This window comes from Entelurus aequoreus, linkage group LG28 (genome assembly GCF_033978785.1).
Source record: "Entelurus aequoreus isolate RoL-2023_Sb linkage group LG28, RoL_Eaeq_v1.1, whole genome shotgun sequence".
In the NCBI taxonomy this organism is placed as follows: Eukaryota; Metazoa; Chordata; class Actinopteri; order Syngnathiformes; family Syngnathidae; genus Entelurus; species Entelurus aequoreus.
This window is the reverse complement of record NC_084758.1, coordinates 3,269,189-3,289,717: the sequence shown is the minus strand read 5'-3', so window position 1 is coordinate 3,289,717 and position 20,529 is coordinate 3,269,189. Positions and strand designations below refer to the sequence as shown.

General features: G+C 40.4%; 1 protein-coding gene across 3 annotated transcripts in view; it reads right to left on the bottom strand.

The window, feature by feature from the left end:
* Window positions 1-20,529, bottom strand: part of fat2 (FAT atypical cadherin 2) — a 179,382-nt gene that overhangs the window by 105,995 nt on the left and 52,858 nt on the right. For all 3 annotated transcript variants that reach the window (XM_062039742.1, XM_062039743.1, XM_062039744.1), the window contains one exon: window positions 507-565. In XM_062039742.1, the coding sequence (XP_061895726.1) occupies window positions 507-565 (59 nt within the window). The remainder of the gene's footprint in view (window positions 1-506; window positions 566-20,529) is intronic.

Genomic DNA, 20,529 nt, shown 5'->3' with positions numbered 1-20,529 from the left:
CTGGGAGCGGCGGAGCAGAAAGCCCTGTTAACGTTAGCATGCTAACGTTTTAATTAATTGTTAATGTTTTTGTCTAAAAATCCTGTTTTTTGACACTTGGAAGTATGCTGACATCTCTTATGTTAGCATGCTAACATTTTATGCTAGCTTTTTCGCTAATTCTGCAGGTTTACACCTACAAATAGTCACTTGGCGCTATCTTAGAAGTACACTAACTTGTCCTACGTCGTCATGTTAATGTTAGCATGTCATTAATAAGACTCCAATTGGCTCCAATCGTTGGCTGACTTTGGCTAGCATTTTTTTAAGATTTAGAATGCGTACAAAAAAGAAAACACACGTGAGGCAGCACAAAGAGAGCGCGGCCCTTCTTTCCTCGCAGTGAAATAAACCGAGTGAACCCTCTTGTCAGTCATCATCGACCGCTATCTTCGCCGCCACCGTAAACACACACAGACATAATTTGAGCCACAAAAAAAAGGTAACGTAAACGACCCGGGTCTCACCTCAATGCTATGTTCTGGTTTATCCTCACGGTCCAACGCTGCCAGCGTGCTGATGACACCTACACACACACACACACACACACACACACACACACACACACACACACACACACACACACACACACACACACACACACACACACACACACACACACACACACACACACACACACACACACACACACACACACACACACACACACACACACACACACACACACACACACACACACACACACACACACACACAAATACCAGAAATTAATGGTAATGCCATGTGTGAGTCCTGGGGAGTGAGACTGCTAAGATAATCACTCCTCTACAAAAACACTGCTTGTGTTATTTTAGGTGTGTTTATGGTGTGTGTGAGTGTGTGTGTGTCTGTAAATGGTAAATAAAAGAGAATACAATGATTTGCAAATCCTTTTTGAATTGTATATATATATATATATATATATATATATATATATATATATATATATATATATATATACATACACCCACACACACAGTTTGTGTATACACATACATTTATACATATATATATATATATATACATACATATATATATATATACATATACATACATACATACATATACATATATACACACATACATATACAGTACATATATACACATATGCGTATGTATATATATTTAAATATTTATATTTAATGATTAATTTCTCTAAAACTCTTAAATAGCTGTGGCAAATTGCCTCCCCTCCCCCATCATGGCAAATAGTATAAAAAAATAGTTTGTGCTGCAAAAACTTTTGTCCAACTATTATAGTTCTTTTTATGTTTTATAGTTTTTTTTTATGTAATTAAGGTGTTATTATTCATAGCCAGCCCCTCCCCCACCTTGTCAAAATCTCCCCAGACTTGTCCTTATCATTGGCTACCAATAATAACACCTTAATTACATACAAAGTGTCATATTTTTTAATCACATAAAAAGTGTAATTAATAGTTTGGCAAAACGATAAACAAAAGTTGACATTAAGTTGAGTTCAAGTTAGGTGATGAAAATAGAAACAATATTTATAAACACATAGACGGAGTTTGAGGTTGGCCAAACAAAGACGTTTGCGGGATATTGTTTGGAGGGGGGGAGGGGGGTTGTGACCCGAGACCCCGCGGAGTCCTGTCAGACCCTTTGACAGCCAAGCAAACAAGGACAGGACAGGTGTGCACATGACTGTGTGTGTTCTGTCATGAGACGCCTGCTTTCACTGACGGCCAGTGAACGCCTCGTGAAGGTAAACACATTAGCTCGCGCCTTTTGTTAGGCGATGCGTTCACTGTCCGCCACATGTCACCACTTGGACCCAGTCCGCCTCAAGTTTGTACAATTTCAATAAAAAGGACAAAGAATGATTTTGCCATCGTAAAAGTACCGGTCTAATCGCACCAGTATAGATCATATGTCCAACATGGACGCCTCTCGCTCACTCAGGGGTCTCCGATGTCGAACAAAAAATACAAAATAAACAGTAAAAATGTGAGAAAAAAAGAGCACAATAAAATAAAATGTTAAATAAATTTTAGAGTCTAAATATGTTGGCGACATTTTAATATCTTTTATTATTTTGTAAAAAAAAAAAAGTTACACATTGACATGATATATCAAAACTTAATGTTAGCATCTGTGTTATAAGTGACAAATTGTATTATTATTAGTATAAGGTACACATTTTTACGGTTGAAAATATATTGTGGACCAACAAAAGTCGAGCCTTGGTCCACAAATGGCCCCCTGGCCGCACTTTGGACATCCCCGTAATAACTAATGTTACGACACTTATTGATCTCATCGCACCAGTATCAATCATATGCCTAACATGGACGCCTCTCGCTCACTCAGGGGTCTCCAATGTCGAAAAAAAACCAAAACAAAAAACAGTAAAAATGTGAGAAAAAAGAGCAAAATAAAATAAAATGTTAAACAAATTTGAGAGTCTAAGTATGTTGGCGACATTTTAATATTTTTTATTATTTAGTAAAAAAAAATGTTACACATTGAAATTATATATCAAAACTTAATGATAGCATCAAATTGTATTATTATTAGTATAAAAAACACATTTTTACGGTTGAAAATATATTGTGGACCAACAAAAGTCGAGCCTTGGTCCACAAATGGCCCCCTGGCCGCACTTTGGACACCGCCGTAATAACTAACGATACCACACTTATTGATCTCATCGCACCAGTATCGATCATACGCCCAACATGGACGCCTCTCGCTCACTCAGCCTCACGCTCTTTAAGTTGAAATGGAGTGGCATTTTTCTTCATGAAGCTAAGCTCATGACGCAGTTAGCTGAAGGAGGCGGACACGTTTCTTACTGGATACTTTCTAATACGCTTCTCCCTTACAGACTTTGTATGTGTCAGTAATATGCAACTATAATTATTTGATACTAGTTTATATTGTCACATGTCTAGCTTGTGTGCTATAGTGTGCTTAGCTGTTGCGTAGCTGCTATCTCCTGGTAGCCTATAGCCTAGCATGTTTACTTGTGTAAATGACTTTAGTAAAATAGAATAAATTGTGTGTTTATTAAAGGACATTTAGATGTTAACTGTATGTCCAGCTTTGTACAAGTAAACACTCTGCTTGTATTGCACATGATATCTCACACAAGTGAACACGCTCTGCTTGTATCAGATATCACACACAAATAAACACTTTGCAGGACTGATTGTATCGCACATGATATCACACAAAAGTAAACACTCTGCAGGACTGCTTGTATCGCACATGATATCACACACAAGTAAACACTCTGCAGGACTGCTTGTATCACACATGATATCACACACAAGTAAACACACTGCAGGACTGCTTGTACCGCACATGATATCACACAAAAGTAAACACTCTGCAGGAGTGCTTGTATCGCACATGATATCACACACAAGTAAACACTCTGCAGGACTGCTTGTATCACACATGACATCACACACAAGTAAACACTGCAGGAATGCTTGTATCACACATGATATCACACACAAGTAAACACTCTGCAAGACTGCTTGTATCGCACATGATATCACACACAAGTAAACACGCTGCAGGAATGCTTGTATCGCACATGTTATCACACACGTAAAAACTCTACAGGACTGCTTGTATCACACATGATATCACACACGTAAAAACTCTACAGGACTGCTTGTATCACACATGATATCACACACAAGTAAACACTCTGCAGGACTGCTTGTATCACACATGATATCACACACACAAGTTAACACTCTGCAGGACTGGTTGTATCACCCATGATATCACACACACAAATAAACACTCTGCAGGACTGCTTGTATTGCACATGACATCACACAAGTAAACACGCTGCAGTTGTATGGCACAGTTTACATGCAAGCTGATATCATTCGGTTGACAGTAGTTGTATCGCAGCGGTGAGGAAGACCTGATGTTGTGATTTGTCAGACTGAGACCGCAGGATGATTTCCAAGAAGTGATATCACCACCGACAAAGACGGTGCTGTATCGCTGTTAGTGCAAACCATGTCCTGCTTGTGTCCAACATGAAAGACTTGGACTCTGGTTCTAGCTGGGTCTGCTGAGCTGACTGAGTGGCAGCAGTTCTTCTTCACCTCACGTGAGGTGTGGCCTGAGGGTGTGGAGCACCAGATTAGCAGCACTTGTAGCAGCATGCAGAGAGCTGCTCAGCTTGGCTCTAACAGGGGTGGACTAGGTGTGGCCCCGGGGCCATTTGTATCATGTAGCTCATTTTTAAATGATGTTCAATCAATCAATCAATTAATTAATGTTTACTTATATAGCCCTAAATCACAAGTGTCTCAAAGGGCTGCACAAGCCACAACGACATCCTCGGTTCAGATCCCACATAAGGACAAGGAAAAACTCACAACCCAGTGGGACGTCAATGTGAATGACTATGAGAAACCTTGGAGAGGACCGCACCAGACCGCCATGCACTTCATACTTAGGAACAGTTGTCTGCACAGTTGCTCTCGGGACCTTAAGCTGCTTTGAAATGGCTCCAAGTGACTTTCCTGACTTGTTCAAGTCAATGATTCCTTTTTTCAGATCTGTGCTGAGTTCCCATTGTGGCGTTTGTAAGCGAGTCTAAAGACCGCATCACATGAGTCCTATTTAAATGTGCTCAGAGAAGTCAACAATCATAACCACTCACATGAAGACCCCAAACACACCTCAAAAGTGGTAAAGGAATGGCTAAATCAGGCTAGAATGAAGGTTTTAGAATGGCCTTCCCAAAGTCCTGACTTAAACGTGTGGACAATGCTGAAGAAACAAGTCCATGTCAGAAAAGCAACACATTTAGCTGAACTGCAGCAATTTGGTGGTCAAGTGGTCAAGCAAAAGCGCCTTATTGCAGGTCAACTTGCCAAGGAAGCAAATATTAACATTGCTGTATGTATACTTTTGACCCTCACATTTTCAGTAGACTAGGGATGATACTCGAAACCGGTTTTCTCGGTTGTTCGATAAGAAAAGAACCGAGTCCTCGGACTCGAATCCCTTTTTGAGAACCGGTACCCGTTATCGAGACCACTATAGTAAAGGAAAAGAGTTGGTTCTTTATTTGAATCCCTGGGAACGAATCCCGTCCCGACCAGAAATGCTCCGTGAGACATCACAAGAAATGGCGTCACGTAGCTCAGTCATTAAGCGCAGATAGCGAAAGCAGGAAAACAATGGACGGGAAAAAGCGCTCCAAGGGGTAATAAAGTTCAAAACAAAAGGTATAATCCAATAAATAACTTTACTGAGAGATTTGAGCAGGGTACAAACACATGACCAACACTTTTACCACCAACCGGAAACATAGCAACCAGGCTAGCAACGCACCTCCTTTACGGCAGCTGTCGCAACGTTCTTAAAGCAACCGCAGCACATACATATATATACAACACTGCAGCACATACATATATATACAACACATCTCCCTTTTTTAACTTTTGTTTTTCTTTCCTTGTAAACAAAACAAAATCACACTTTATATGTGTTGTCTGTCTAATTATAAATAATGCAGACGAGGCGTGTTGGCTGAGTTCTTCACGTTTACTTTCACAGCGTGCTCATAACCTCATTCTTAGCTGCCCGGTGGTGACATGCAACACTTTTCGGGGCTACCGCGCATGCTCGTCACTCCCGTTGCATGCTGGGTAGTGTAGTTGTTATATTCTCTAGCTCATAACATCTTTCCCCCTATAAAGAAATAATGTTAACTCAATAAAGTGTATTTCTTTTTTTAGCTTTAACTTTTCATTTTTTAGCATTGTAACCACATTTGCAAAGAACTTTTCTCTTCATAGAATTGTCTTTCAATAAAGAAATGATGTGCAAAAATGTCAAAGCATCATAACAAACAGTTATGTCAAATAGCAGCAGAAGTGCACTTTTTGGAGAGCTGTATTATTTTCAGTTTTGTGCCCAAGGGACTGATTTTATTTAACACTATATTATTATTTATACACCTATAGTGATCACAGAGACAGCTTGTTTTTGTGTTACTGTATATATTTGCTTTTCTGAAAAATCGCACTTAATATACTTTGGGTAACAACAGTCAACATTTTTTTTTTTTATTTTATTTCTTTAGGGGGGTAACAGTCAATATTTATTTATTTATTAGATTAAATTGTTTTCTTATATAATAAAAGTGAGCTTTTGTTAAACCAAATATTGTGTGTTTTTTTTCCATATACAACAACCTATCTGGACTCCATAAGAGAATCGATAAGGAATCGGTTCGATAAGAGGATTCGATAATAGGCTCGAACTCGATAATTTCTTATCAAACATCATCCCTACAGTAGACCCATAATAAATTCATAAAAGAAGCAAACTTCATGAATGTTTTTTGTGAGCAACAAGTATGTGCTCCAATCACTACATCACAAACAAATAAGAAATGATTGCAAACTCAAGACAGCCATGACATCATGTTCTTTACAAGTGTATGTAAACTTTTGACCACATAATTAATTATGAAATTATTAGTTATTAATCTAGCATTTAGAGTTTTAAAAAATGTATGACATGTTTTGAACACTTTTATTGAGTGTTAAAGAGTTTTAGTGGAACTTTTAAAAATGTCATTGTTCAAAAATATGAATTAAACCTTATTGATTAATAACTATTATTATTAATGATGAAATAATAATGATTAATTACGAATTATTGAACGTTTAGGGCTACAATTACTTATCACCAAAAAATGGACTTTAACATATTTCTGTTTTTCAGCGTTCTGACAAAAAAAGTCATAAAACATAAAACAAATATACGTAGTAAAAGTACGTAGATCTGAAGTTGATCAAGAAGAGTTGAATAAAAAATATATTATTTTTAACAGTTTTATGACTGAGACCCTTTTGGGTCCCCCAAGACCAAACTTGAGGGGGAGCCCTAAAGGTGAAAAACAATCTATACATTGTTTTGGTTTTAAAAATGAAGTATTATGACAAGGTACGGCAGCCAGAGGGGCCGCAGTGGGGTCCTTTCCGGGCCACGTCGGTGCCTGAACACGAGCGACGTCGGACAATAACTCTTTCAAGTTTCAATGGGCGACACCTGCTCAGACTTGCTGAGGTGAGTCGGCACCACTTCAACTATTTAGTCTGCCGCTCCTTCCCTCTAAAGCTCTCCTCTCTCCCTAAGATTGGACAACAACTCAGCCAAGTTCACCAGACGTTCACAGGATAAAAGTCTTTTTCCCCTTTGAAAACGCCAAAGTTTCAATACCAATGAGATGTGACCCGGCCAGTATCCCCCCATTCCCCTGAACAAATATGCTAAAAGCCAATGTCGATTGATACCTTCACATATCCACTGGCTGATACTCTCTAGCTATTTTTTTTTATTTAAAAAAAAAAAGCTTTACAAGTAATATTATCACTGGAGGATAAGAATGTATGACAATAGGATATCATTGATACCGGTATTCGTCGGTTGGTTATGGTGTCAGTTTATTCCGAACATACAGATAATTACAATATAATTTCGTATTATAACAACTACTACTACTACCAGTGCCTCCATGGAAATGCCCCCCTCTACCTCAAAGAACTACTCACCCCCAAATCCTCCACACGACACCTCTTCTCCGGACAGGCTAACCTCCTCCAACCTCCGAGGACAAAGCTACGAACAATGGGAGACCGGGCTTTCTGCTCCGCCGCTCCCAGTCTGTGGAACGCTCTCCCTGACCACCTGAGGGCACCACAGACTGTGGATGGTTTTAAAAAAGGCTTAAAAACCCTTCTTTTTAAAAAAGTCTTTTTTTTTTTTAGATATATGCATACTAGTTTTAGCTATTTGGCTGTTTTAGTTTTTATTTTTATTTTATTATCTTTTTATTTTTTTTAATACACTGTAGCACTTTGAGGTTGTTTACTCAATGTAAAGTGCTTTTTTACAAATAAAATCTATTATTATTATTATTATTACTAAAAATACACATTTGTTAATACTTCATTTTGTAAGGGATAAATAAATGACACTCACTAAATTTCAGAAAAAAAACATTATTTTCCATATATAAGTCGCAGATATAAACGTTGTGAAATGAGTTATTTATACAGAAATATTCTGTAAATGTTTATTTACGTGCTTTAATTGTTTCCAAACTGTGTCTGTAACAAGGCAGTAAAACGGCTAATCAAACAAAACAGAAGCTAGCTCTCCAATCAGCTAAACAGACTCAATAACTCCACGGTGACGTTTTGCTGAATTTACTGAGGAATTTGTGAAACAATACGAAAAAAAAAAAAGCCATTGTAAGTTAATAATGCTAACACAGACACTCGTAAACGTGTTAGCATGTTGGCCAATGCTAACGTGAATAATTGGTTCTAGCCTCGACAAAACTCCCCATTTTAGTAAAAAAACTGCACACTTTGAAGAAACTATAATATAAAAAAAATTCTAAAAATATACACATATGTGTTTGTATATGTATAGATGATAATGTTAGCATGCTAAAATGTTAACCGTAACATAGATCAAGTACCAAACCATATAACTCTGCGATGTATACATGAAAAATGTGTTGGACATGCTAGCATGGTAATGTTAGCACTCATCAAGTACCGAACTACGACTTGCTGAAAAAGCTAGCTTACTAACTTTAGCATGCTAACAGGTAGCATTCACGCATAGTTGTACACCTGCAAAATTTACACCACCTCCGCTGCGGACAGACTAATAACCTCCTCCAATCTCAGAGGACAAAGCAACGAACAATGGGAGACCGGGCTTTCTGCTACGCCGCTCCCAGTCTGTGGAACGCTCTCCCTGACCACCTGAGGGCAACACAGACTGTGGATGCTTTTAAAAAAGGCTTAAAAACCCTTCTTTTTAAAAAAGCCTTTTTTTTTTTTTAGATGTATGCGTGATAGTACTAGTTTTTATTTTTATTTACTTTTCCGCTTATCCGAGGTCGGATCGCGGGGGCAGCAGCCTAAGCAGGGAAGCCCAGACTTCCCTCTCCCCAGCCACTTGGTCTAGCTCCTCCTGGGAGATCCCGAAGCATTCCCAGGCCAGCCGGGAGACATAGTCTTCCCAACGTGTCCTGGGTCTTCCCCGTGGCCTCCTACCGGTCGGACGTGCCCTAAACACCTCCCTAGGGAGGCGTTCGGGTGGCATCCTGACCAGATGCCCGAACCACCTCATCTGGCTCCTCTCCATGTGTACATATTTTTTAGGGAAGTCCGATAATGGCTTTTTTGCCGATATCCGATATTCCCCGACTTTTAATTACCGATACCGATATCAACCGATACCAATATATACAGTCGTAGAATTAACACATTATTATGCCTAATTTGAACAACCAGGTATGGTAAAGATAAGGTCCTTTAAAAAATTTTAAAAATAAGATAAATAAATTAAAAACATTTTCTTGAATAAAAAAGAAAGTAAAACAATATAAAAACAGTTACATAGAAACTAGTAATTAATGAAAATTAGTAAAATGAAGTGTTAAAGGTTAGTACTATTAGTGGACCAGCAGCACGCACAATCATGTGTGCTTACGGACTGTATCCCTTGCAGACTGTATTGATATATATTGATATATAATGTAGGAAGCAGAATATTGATAACAGAAAGAAACAACCCTTTTGTGTGAATGAGTGTAAATGGGGGAGGGAGGTTTTTGGGTTGGTGCACTAATTGTAAGTGTATCTTGTGTTTTTTATGTTGATTTAATAAAAAAAATATATTAAAAAAAATAAAATAGATACCGATATCGATAATTTCCGATATTACATTTTAAAGCATTTATCGCCCGATATTATCGGACATCTCTAATATTTTTATTATCTTTTTAATACACTGTAGCACTTTGAGGTTGTTTGCTCAATGGAAAGTGCTTTTTACAAATAAAATCTATTATTATTCATTTATACTCAAGTAAGAGTACCGCTACATTATAATAATATGACTCAAGTAAAAGTAAAAAGTTGTCATCAAAATAATTATTTGAGTAAGGGTAATGTGTGAAAAAAAACAACTACTCAAGTATTGAGCAACTTGTGAGTAACTTCTGATTCATTTAATAGTTGTTTTTTTTATGGTTTATTTCCATGCTCTTATCTGTAATGTGACTGTTGGCCACATGCAGTGTGCCTCTCGTACGCTAGGAGGCGACGGTTGTCATTTCAGCTTGTTTGTGGAAATGTGAAGAAGAGTGTGCTACATGCTAATAGGCTAGCGCTAGTAACTTTCAAGCTCCGGTTCTAACAGATAAGTACGACTTTCCACTGCCATTTGGTGTTGTTGGCAATGTTTTAAATGTGTTTAAATGACACTTGTGGGTATTAGGATCATCAGACACATACACAAAGATCGTTTTTTTAGTCTACTTTTTAAATGTTTCTGCTTACCAGTTGGGATGTGCTGACGTCATGTCACGTGGTTTAAGGCTCTTCTTCGGGAACATTCTGGCACTTACTATAAACAAGTAGCTTTCTATTTGATCATAAACTTGAAAATACTGACCTATTTCGGCGTTTCTAAATGTATCTTGTGCTTGCTTGGCGCATGTAAACAATCCCTCGTTATTCGCCCCTTCACCTGGGCTTCACTTGGATTGGTCAATCAGAGTCACGTGACTGCCAGGCTCCGTTTGATTGGTGAAATGGCATCAGACGTCACTAATGCTGACGTCGGATTGGTGAAACGGAGTCACGTGATGCGGAGCTCGCCGGAAGAAGGCTTGCTGACCAATTGAATTTGTCTTTTGTCCTTCTTGACTGCACTTAAATGTAGAATATATTTATATTATTCATATATTATATATATGATATTATTTATTATTATTGTCTATTGTGAGCCAACTGTGGTGCTGAATTTCCCCCAGGGATCAATAAAGTGCTTTCTATTCTATTCTATTCATTTGCAATTCTTCCCAAAATGAAAGAAATACAATTTAAATTGATTCATAGAATATACTCTTGCAAAGTTAAATGTAACATGGAGGTTGATGGCTGTTATATCTGTGGAGCTGTCAATCATCTTTTTGTGGAATGTGAGAGTGTACATGTGTGTGTGATACTGTACATATGTGTGTGTGTGTGTGTGTGTAAAACTGTACATGTGTGTGTGTGTGATACTGTACATGTGTGTGTGTGATACCGTACATGTGTGTGTGTGTGTGTGTGATACTGCACATGCGCCGTAAAAATGGCTGCTCAGTTGGCGGTCTCGTCTTGTCTCCCTGTAACATATGTCTGCTCTTAGTGGGACTGTGCCGAAAATGTACTTTTCAGTTCTTATGTGTCTTGTGCATGTTAAAAATTGACAATAAATCATCTTGAATCTTGAATGTAAAAAAAAAAAAAAAATGGTTGTACTTGTATAGCGCTTTTCTACCCCTTTTTAAGGAGCCCAAAGCGCTTTGACAGTATTTCCACATTCACACACTGACGGCGGGAGCTGCCATGCAAGGCGCTAACCAGGACCCATCAGGAGCAAGGGTGAAGTGTCTTGCCCAAGGACACAACGGACGTGACTAGGATGGTAGAAGGTGGGGATTGAACCAGTAACCCTCAGATTGCTGGCACGGCCACTCTCCCAACTTCGCCACGCCGAATGTGTGTGTGAGAGTGTACATGTGTGTGTGTGATACTGTACATGTGTGTGTATATGTGAGAGAGTGTACATGTGTGTGTGTGATACTGTACATGTGTGTGTGTGTGAGAGAGTGTACATGTGTGTGTGTGATACTGTACATGTGTGTGTGTGTGAGAGTGTACATGTGTGTAAGTGTGTGTGATACTGTACATGTGTGTGTTTGTGTAAGAGTTTACATGTGTGTGATATTGTACGTGTGTGTGTGTGTGTGAGAGAGAGAGAGAGAGAGAGAGAGAGTGTACATATGTGTGTGAGAGTGTACATGTGTGTGTGATACTGTACATGTGTGTGTATGTGTGAGAGAGTGTACATATGTGTGTGTGAGAGTGTACATGTGTGTGTGTGTGAGAGTGTACATGTGTGTAAGTGTGTGTGTGTTACTGTACATGTGTGTGTTTGTGTAAGAGTTTACATGTGTGTGATACTGTACGTGTGTGTGTGTGTGTGTGAGTGAGAGAGAGAGAGAGAGAGTGTACATGTGTGTGTGTGATACTGTACATGTGTGTGTGGAATGTGAGCGTGTACATGTGTGTGTGTGTGTGTGAGATACTGTACATGTGTGTGTGTGATACTGTACATGTGTGTGTGGAATGTGAGCGTGTACATGTGTGTGTGTGTGAGATACTGTACATGTGTGTACGGAATGTGAGCGTGTACATGTGTGAGTGTGTGTGAGAGAGTGTACGTGTGTGTGTGTGATACTGTACGTGTGTGTGATACTGTACATGTGTGTGTGATACTGTACATGTGTGTGTGGAATGTGTGAGTGTACATGTGTGTGTGATACTGTACATGTGTGTGTGGAATGTGAGAGTGTACATGTGTGTGATACTGTACATGTGTGTGTGGAATGTGAGAGTGTATATGTGTGTGTGTGATACTGTACATGTGTGTGTGGAATGTGAGAGTGTACATGTGTGTGTGTGATACTGTACATGTGTGTGTGGAATGTGAGAGTGTACATGTGTGTGTGATACTGTACATGTGTGTGTGATACTGTACATGTGTGTGTGGAATGTGAGAGTGTACATGTGTGTGTGTGTGATACTGTACATGTGTGTGTGGAATGTGAGAGTGTACATGTGTGTGTGATACTGTACATGTGTGTGTGATACTGTACGTGTGAGTGGAATGTGAGAGTGTACATGTGTGTGTGAGAGTGTACATGTGTGTGTGGAATGTGAGAGTGTACATGTGTGTGTGAGAGTGTACATGTGTGTGTGGAATGTGAGAGTGTACATGTGTGTGTGAGAGTGTACATGTGTGTGTGGAATGTGAGAGTGTACACGTGTGTGTGCGTGAGAGTGTACGTGTGTGTGTGTGAGAGTGTACAAGTGTGTGTGTGTGTGTGTGTGTGTGTGTACATGTGATTTGGGAGGAGATGAGAGATTGGCTGAGAAACAACAACAAAAAAATATATATATTATTATTTATTAATATTTAATACTCTTATCTGTATTTGCTTTTGTTTTCTTTCCTTGTTGTTGAAAGTGCCTTGACTGTTGTGTGAATTATAAATGTATGTTTGTTGTTCAAACAAAACAAAACAAAAATTTAAAAAAACATTTGAATTTGTCTTTGCAAGCCTTAATTAATAGATTAAAAATAGTTGTGATGTAAAAGTAGCGTATATAAAAGTAAAGAAAAACATCCGAACGGGACAAGCGGTAGAAAATGGATGGATGGATACTCAAAAGTATGTCGCATTGAGTACAATATTTCCAAAGAGATACTTTAAATATAACGCGTTACTACCTACCCCTGTTAAATAATGTTGTCTATTATCGTGAAGAGAAATGACTTTGGGGTCAGCTCCATGTTTGAGAGGCGGTCCTGGCGTCCTCAGAGGGTGCGTGACATCCCAAGTCACATCAGACTTGTGCAACTCACATTCCAGTCCACACGTCTTTAAAGTGGCATCTTGTTACTTCCTCTATGCCGTTTGTTTGTTTGTCTGCCTGCATGCTGGCCCGCAGACATGTCGCAGTCTGGCGCTGTACCCGAGTCACTTGTCAGCACCACGCTCTCCTCGCTTTGCAGGTTTGTCGCATGCACGAAGGACCTGTTGCAGGTTTGTTGCATGCAATAAGGACCTTTTGCATGTTTGTCTCATGCAATAAGGACCCTTTGCATGTTTGTCACATGCAATAAGGACCTTTTGCATGTTTGTCAAATGCAATAAGGACCTTTTGCATGTTTGTCTCATGCAATAAGGACCCTTTGCATGTTTGTCACATGCAATAAGGACCTTTTGCATGTTTGTCAAATGCAATAAGGACCTTTTGCATGTTTGTCGCATGCAAGAAGGACAATTTGCATGTTTGTCGCATGCAAGAAGGACATTTTGCATGTTTGTCACATGCAATAAGGACATTTTGCATGTTTGTCTCATGCAATAAGGACCTGTTGCATGTTTGTCGCATGCAATAAGGACCTTTTGCATGTTTGTCTCATGCAATAAGGACCTTTTGCATGTTTGTCGCATGCAAGAAGGACATTTTGGATGTTTCCCGCATGCAAGAAGGACATTTTGCATGTTTGTCTCATGCAATAAGGACCTGTTGCATGTTTGTCGCATGCAATAAGGACCTTTTGCATGTTTGTCACATGCAATAAGGACCTTTTGCATGTTTGTCGCATGCAAGAAGGACATTTTGCATGTTTCCCGCATGCAAGAAGGACATTTTGCATGTTTGCCGCATGCAATAAGGACATGTTGCATGTTTTTCACATGCAAGGACATTTTGCATGTTTGTTGCATACAATAGGGACATGTGCATGTTTGTTGCATGCAGGAAGGACAAATTGCATGTTTGTCACATGTAAGAAGGACATGTTGCATGTTTGCCGCATGCAAGAAGGACATGTTGCATGTTTGTCAAGAAGGACATGTTGCATGTTTGTCAAGGACATGTTGCATGAAAGTCAAGAAGGACATGTTGCATGTTTGCCGCATGCAAGAAGGACATGTTGCATGTTTGCTGCATGCAAGAAGGACATGTTGCATGTTTGTCAAGAAGGACATGTTGCATGTTTGCTGCATGCAAGAAGGACATGTTCCATGTTTGTCAAGAAGGACATGTTGCATGTTTGACGCATGCAAGAAGGACATGTTGCATGTTTGCCGCATGCAAGAAGGACATGTTGCATGTTTGTCAAGAAGGACATGTTGCATGTTTGTCAAGGACATGTTGCATGTTTGTCAAGAAGGACATGTTGCATGTTTGTCAAGAAGGACATGTTGCATGTTTGCCGCATGCAAGAAGGACATGTTGCATGTTTGTCAAGAAGGACATGTTGCATGTTTGTCAAGGACATGTTGCATGAAAGTCAAGAAGGACATGTTGCATGTTTGCCGCATGCAAGAAGGACATGTTGCATGTTTGCTGCATGCAAGAAGGACATGTTGCATGTTTGTCAAGAAGGACATGTTGCATGTTTGTCAAGGACATGTTGCATGTTTGTCAAGAAGGACATGTTGCATGTTTGCCGCATGCAAGAAGGACATGTTGCATGTTTGCTGCATGCAAGAAGGACATGTTGCATGTTTGTCAAGAAGGACATGTTGCATGTTTGTCAAGAAGGACATGTTGCATGTTTGCCGCATGCAAGAAGGACATGTTGCATGTTTGTCAAGAAGGACATGTTGCATGTTTGTCAAGGACATGTTGCATGTTTGTCAAGGACATGTTGCATGTTTGCCGCATACAAGAAGGACATGTTGCATGTTTGCTGCATGCAAGAAGGACATGTTGCATGTTTGTCAAGAAGGACATGTTGCATGTTTGCCGCATGCAAGAAGGACATGTTGCATGTTTGTCAAGAAGGACATGTTGCATGTTTGTCAAGAAGGACATGTTGCATGTTTGTCAAGAAGGACATGTTGCATGTTTGCCGCATGCAAGAAGGATATGTTGCATGTTTGCCGCATGCAAGAAGGACATGTTGCATGTTTGTCAAGAAGGACGTGTTGCATGAAAGTCAAGAAGGACATGTTGCATGTTTGCCGCATGCAAGAAGGACATGTTGCATGTTTGCTGCATGCAAGAAGGACATGTTGCATGTTTGTCAAGAAGGACATGTTGCATGTTTGCCGCATGCAAGAAGGACATGTTGCATGTTTGTCAAGAAGGACATGTTGCATGTTTGCCGCATGCAAGAAGGACATGTTGCATGTTTGCCGCATGCAAGAAGGACATGTTGCATGTTTGTCAAGAAGGACATGTTGCATGAAAGTCAAGAAGGACATGTTGCATGTTTGCCGCATGCAAGAAGGACATGTTGCATGTTTGCTGCATGCAAGAAGGACATGTTGCATGTTTGTCAAGAAGGACATGTTGCATGTTTGCCAAGAAGGACATGTTGCATGTTTGTCAAGAAGGACATGTTGCATGTTTGTCAAGAAGGACATGTTGCATGTTTGCCGCATGCAAGAAGGACATGTTGCATGTTTGTCAAGAAGGACATGTTGCATGTTTGTCAAGAAGGACATGTTGAATGTTTGCCGCATGCAAGAAGGACATGTTGCATGTTTGCCGCATGCAAGAAGGACATGTTGCATGTTTGTCAAGAAGGACATGTTGCATGTTTGTCAAGAAGGACATGTTGCATGTTTGCCGCATGCAAGAAGGACATGTTGCATGTTTGTCAAGAAGGACATGTTGCATGTTTGTCAAGAAGGACATGTTGCATGTTTGTCAAGAAGGACATGTTGCATGTTTGCCGCATGCTAGAAGGACATGTTGCATGTTTGTCAAGAAGGACATGTTGCATGTTTGCCGCATGCAAGAAGGACATGTTCCATGTTTGTCAAGAAGGACATGTTGCATGTTTGACGCATGCAAGAAGGACATGTTGCATGTTTGTCAAGAAGGACATGTTGCATGTTTGCCGCATGCAAGAAGGACATGTTGCATGTTTGTCGCATGCAAGAAGGACATGTTGCATGTTTGCCGCATGCAAGAAGGACATGTTGCATGTTTGTCAAGAAGGACATGTTGCATGTTTGCCGCATGCAAGAAGGACATGTTCCATGTTTGTCAAGAAGGACATGTTGCATGTTTGCCGCATGCCAGAAGGACATGTTGCATGTTTGTCAAGAAGGACATGTTGCATGTTTGTCAAGAAGGACATGTTGCATGTTTGCCGCATGCAAGAAGGACATGTTGCATGTTTGTCAAGAAGGACATGTTGCATGTTTGCCGCATGCAAGAAGGACATGTTGCATGTTTGTCAAGAAGGACATGTTGCATGTTTGTCAAGGACATGTTGCATGAAAGTCAAGAAGGACATGTTGCATGTTTGCCGCATGCAAGAAGGACATGTTGCATGTTTGCTGCATGCAAGAAGGACATGTTCCATGTTTGTCAAGAAGGACATGTTGCATGTTTGTCAAGAAGGACATGTTGCATGTTTGCCGCATGCAAGAAGGACATGTTCCATGTTTGTCAAGAAGGACATGTTGCATGTTTGCCGCATGCAAGAAGGACATGTTGCATGTTTGTCAAGAAGGACATGTTGCATGTTTGTCAAGAAGGACATGTTGCATGTTTGCCGCATGCAAGAAGGACATTTTGCATGTTTGCCGCATGCAAGAAGGACATGTTGCATGTTTGCCGCATGCAAGAAGGACATGTTGCATGTTTGCCGCATGCAAGAAGGACATGTTGCATGTTTGTCAAGAAGGACATGTTGCATGTTTGTCAAGGACATGTTGCATGTTTGTCAAGAAGGACATGTTGCATGTTTGTCAAGAAGGACATGTTGCATGTTTGCCGCATGCAAGAAGGACATGTTGCATGTTTGTCAAGAAGGACATGTTGCATGTTTGTCAAGGACATGTTGCATGAAAGTCAAGAAGGACATGTTGCATGTTTGCCGCATGCAAGAAGGACATGTTGCATGTTTGCTGCATGCAAGAAGGACATGTTGCATGTTTGTCAAGAAGGACATGTTGCATGTTTGTCAAGGACATGTTGCATGTTTGTCAAGAAGGACATGTTGCATGTTTGCCGCATGCAAGAAGGACATGTTGCATGTTTGCTGCATGCAAGAAGGACATGTTGCATGTTTGTCAAGAAGGACATGTTGCATGTTTGTCAAGAAGGACATGTTGCATGTTTGCCGCATGCAAGAAGGACATGTTGCATGTTTGTCAAGAAGGACATGTTGCATGTTTGTCAAGGACATGTTGCATGTTTGTCAAGGACATGTTGCATGTTTGCCGCATACAAGAAGGACATGTTGCATGTTTGCTGCATGCAAGAAGGACATGTTGCATGTTTGTCAAGAAGGACATGTTGCATGTTTGCCGCATGCAAGAAGGACATGTTGCATGTTTGTCAAGAAGGACATGTTGCATGTTTGTCAAGAAGGACATGTTGCATGTTTGTCAAGAAGGACATGTTGCATGTTTGCCGCATGCAAGAAGGATATGTTGCATGTTTGCCGCATGCAAGAAGGACATGTTGCATGTTTGTCAAGAAGGACGTGTTGCATGAAAGTCAAGAAGGACATGTTGCATGTTTGCCGCATGCAAGAAGGACATGTTGCATGTTTGCTGCATGCAAGAAGGACATGTTGCATGTTTGTCAAGAAGGACATGTTGCATGTTTGCCGCATGCAAGAAGGACATGTTGCATGTTTGTCAAGAAGGACATGTTGCATGTTTGCCGCATGCAAGAAGGACATGTTGCATGTTTGCCGCATGCAAGAAGGACATGTTGCATGTTTGTCAAGAAGGACATGTTGCATGAAAGTCAAGAAGGACATGTTGCATGTTTGCCGCATGCAAGAAGGACATGTTGCATGTTTGCTGCATGCAAGAAGGACATGTTGCATGTTTGTCAAGAAGGACATGTTGCATGTTTGCCAAGAAGGACATGTTGCATGTTTGTCAAGAAGGACATGTTGCATGTTTGTCAAGAAGGACATGTTGCATGTTTGCCGCATGCAAGAAGGACATGTTGCATGTTTGTCAAGAAGGACATGTTGCATGTTTGTCAAGAAGGACATGTTGAATGTTTGCCGCATGCAAGAAGGACATGTTGCATGTTTGCCGCATGCAAGAAGGACATGTTGCATGTTTGTCAAGAAGGACATGTTGCATGTTTGTCAAGAAGGACATGTTGCATGTTTGCCGCATGCAAGAAGGACATGTTGCATGTTTGTCAAGAAGGACATGTTGCATGTTTGTCAAGAAGGACATGTTGCATGTTTGTCAAGAAGGACATGTTGCATGTTTGCCGCATGCTAGAAGGACATGTTGCATGTTTGTCAAGAAGGACATGTTGCATGTTTGCCGCATGCAAGAAGGACATGTTCCATGTTTGTCAAGAAGGACATGTTGCATGTTTGACGCATGCAAGAAGGACATGTTGCATGTTTGTCAAGAAGGACATGTTGCATGTTTGCCGCATGCAAGAAGGACATGTTGCATGTTTGTCGCATGCAAGAAGGACATGTTGCATGTTTGCCGCATGCAAGAAGGACATGTTGCATGTTTGTCAAGAAGGACATGTTGCATGTTTGCCGCATGCAAGAAGGACATGTTCCATGTTTGTCAAGAAGGACATGTTGCATGTTTGCCGCATGCCAGAAGGACATGTTGCATGTTTGTCAAGAAGGACATGTTGCATGTTTGTCAAGAAGGACATGTTGCATGTTTGCCGCATGCAAGAAGGACATGTTGCATGTTTGTCAAGAAGGACATGTTGCATGTTTGCCGCATGCAAGAAGGACATGTTGCATGTTTGTCAAGAAGGACATGTTGCATGTTTGTCAAGGACATGTTGCATGAAAGTCAAGAAGGACATGTTGCATGTTTGCCGCATGCAAGAAGGACATGTTGCATGTTTGCTGCATGCAAGAAGGACATGTTCCATGTTTGTCAAGAAGGACATGTTGCATGTTTGTCAAGAAGGACATGTTGCATGTTTGCCGCATGCAAGAAGGACATGTTCCATGTTTGTCAAGAAGGACATGTTGCATGTTTGCCGCATGCAAGAAGGACATGTTGCATGTTTGTCAAGAAGGACATGTTGCATGTTTGTCAAGAAGGACATGTTGCATGTTTGCCGCATGCAAGAAGGACATTTTGCATGTTTGCCGCATGCAAGAAGGACATGTTGCATGTTTGCCGCATGCAAGAAGGACATGTTGCATGTTTGTCAAGAAGGACATGTTGCATGTTTGCCGCATGCAAGAAGGACATGTTGCATGTTTGTCAAGAAGGACATGTTGCATGTTTGCCGCATGCAAGAAGGACATGTTCCATGTTTGTCAAGAAGGACATGTTGCATGTTTGCCGCATGCAAGAAGGACATGTTGCATGTTTGTCAAGAAGGACATGTTGCACGTTTGTCAAGAAGGACATGTTGCATGTTTGCCGCATGCAAGAAGGACATGTTGCATGTTTGTCAAGAAGGACATGTTGCATGTTTGCCGCATGCAAGAAGGACATGTTGCATGTTTGCCGCATGCAAGAAGGACATGTTGCATGTTTTCCAAGAAGGACATGTTGCATGTTTGCCGCATGCAAGAAGGACATGTTGCATGTTTGCCGCATGCAAGAAGGACATGTTGCATGTTTGTCAAGAAGGACATGTTGCATGTTTGTCAAGAAGGACATGTTGCATGTTTGCCGCATGCAAGAAGGACATGTTGTATGTTTGCCGCATGCAAGAAGGACATGTTGCATGTTTGTCAAGAAGGACATGTTGCATGTTTGTCAAGAAGGACATGTTGCATGTTTGTCAAGAAGGACATGTTGCATGTTTGCCGCATGCAAGAAGGACATGTTGCATGTTTGTCAAGAAGGACATGTTGCATGTTTGTCAAGAAGGACATGTTGCATGTTTGCCG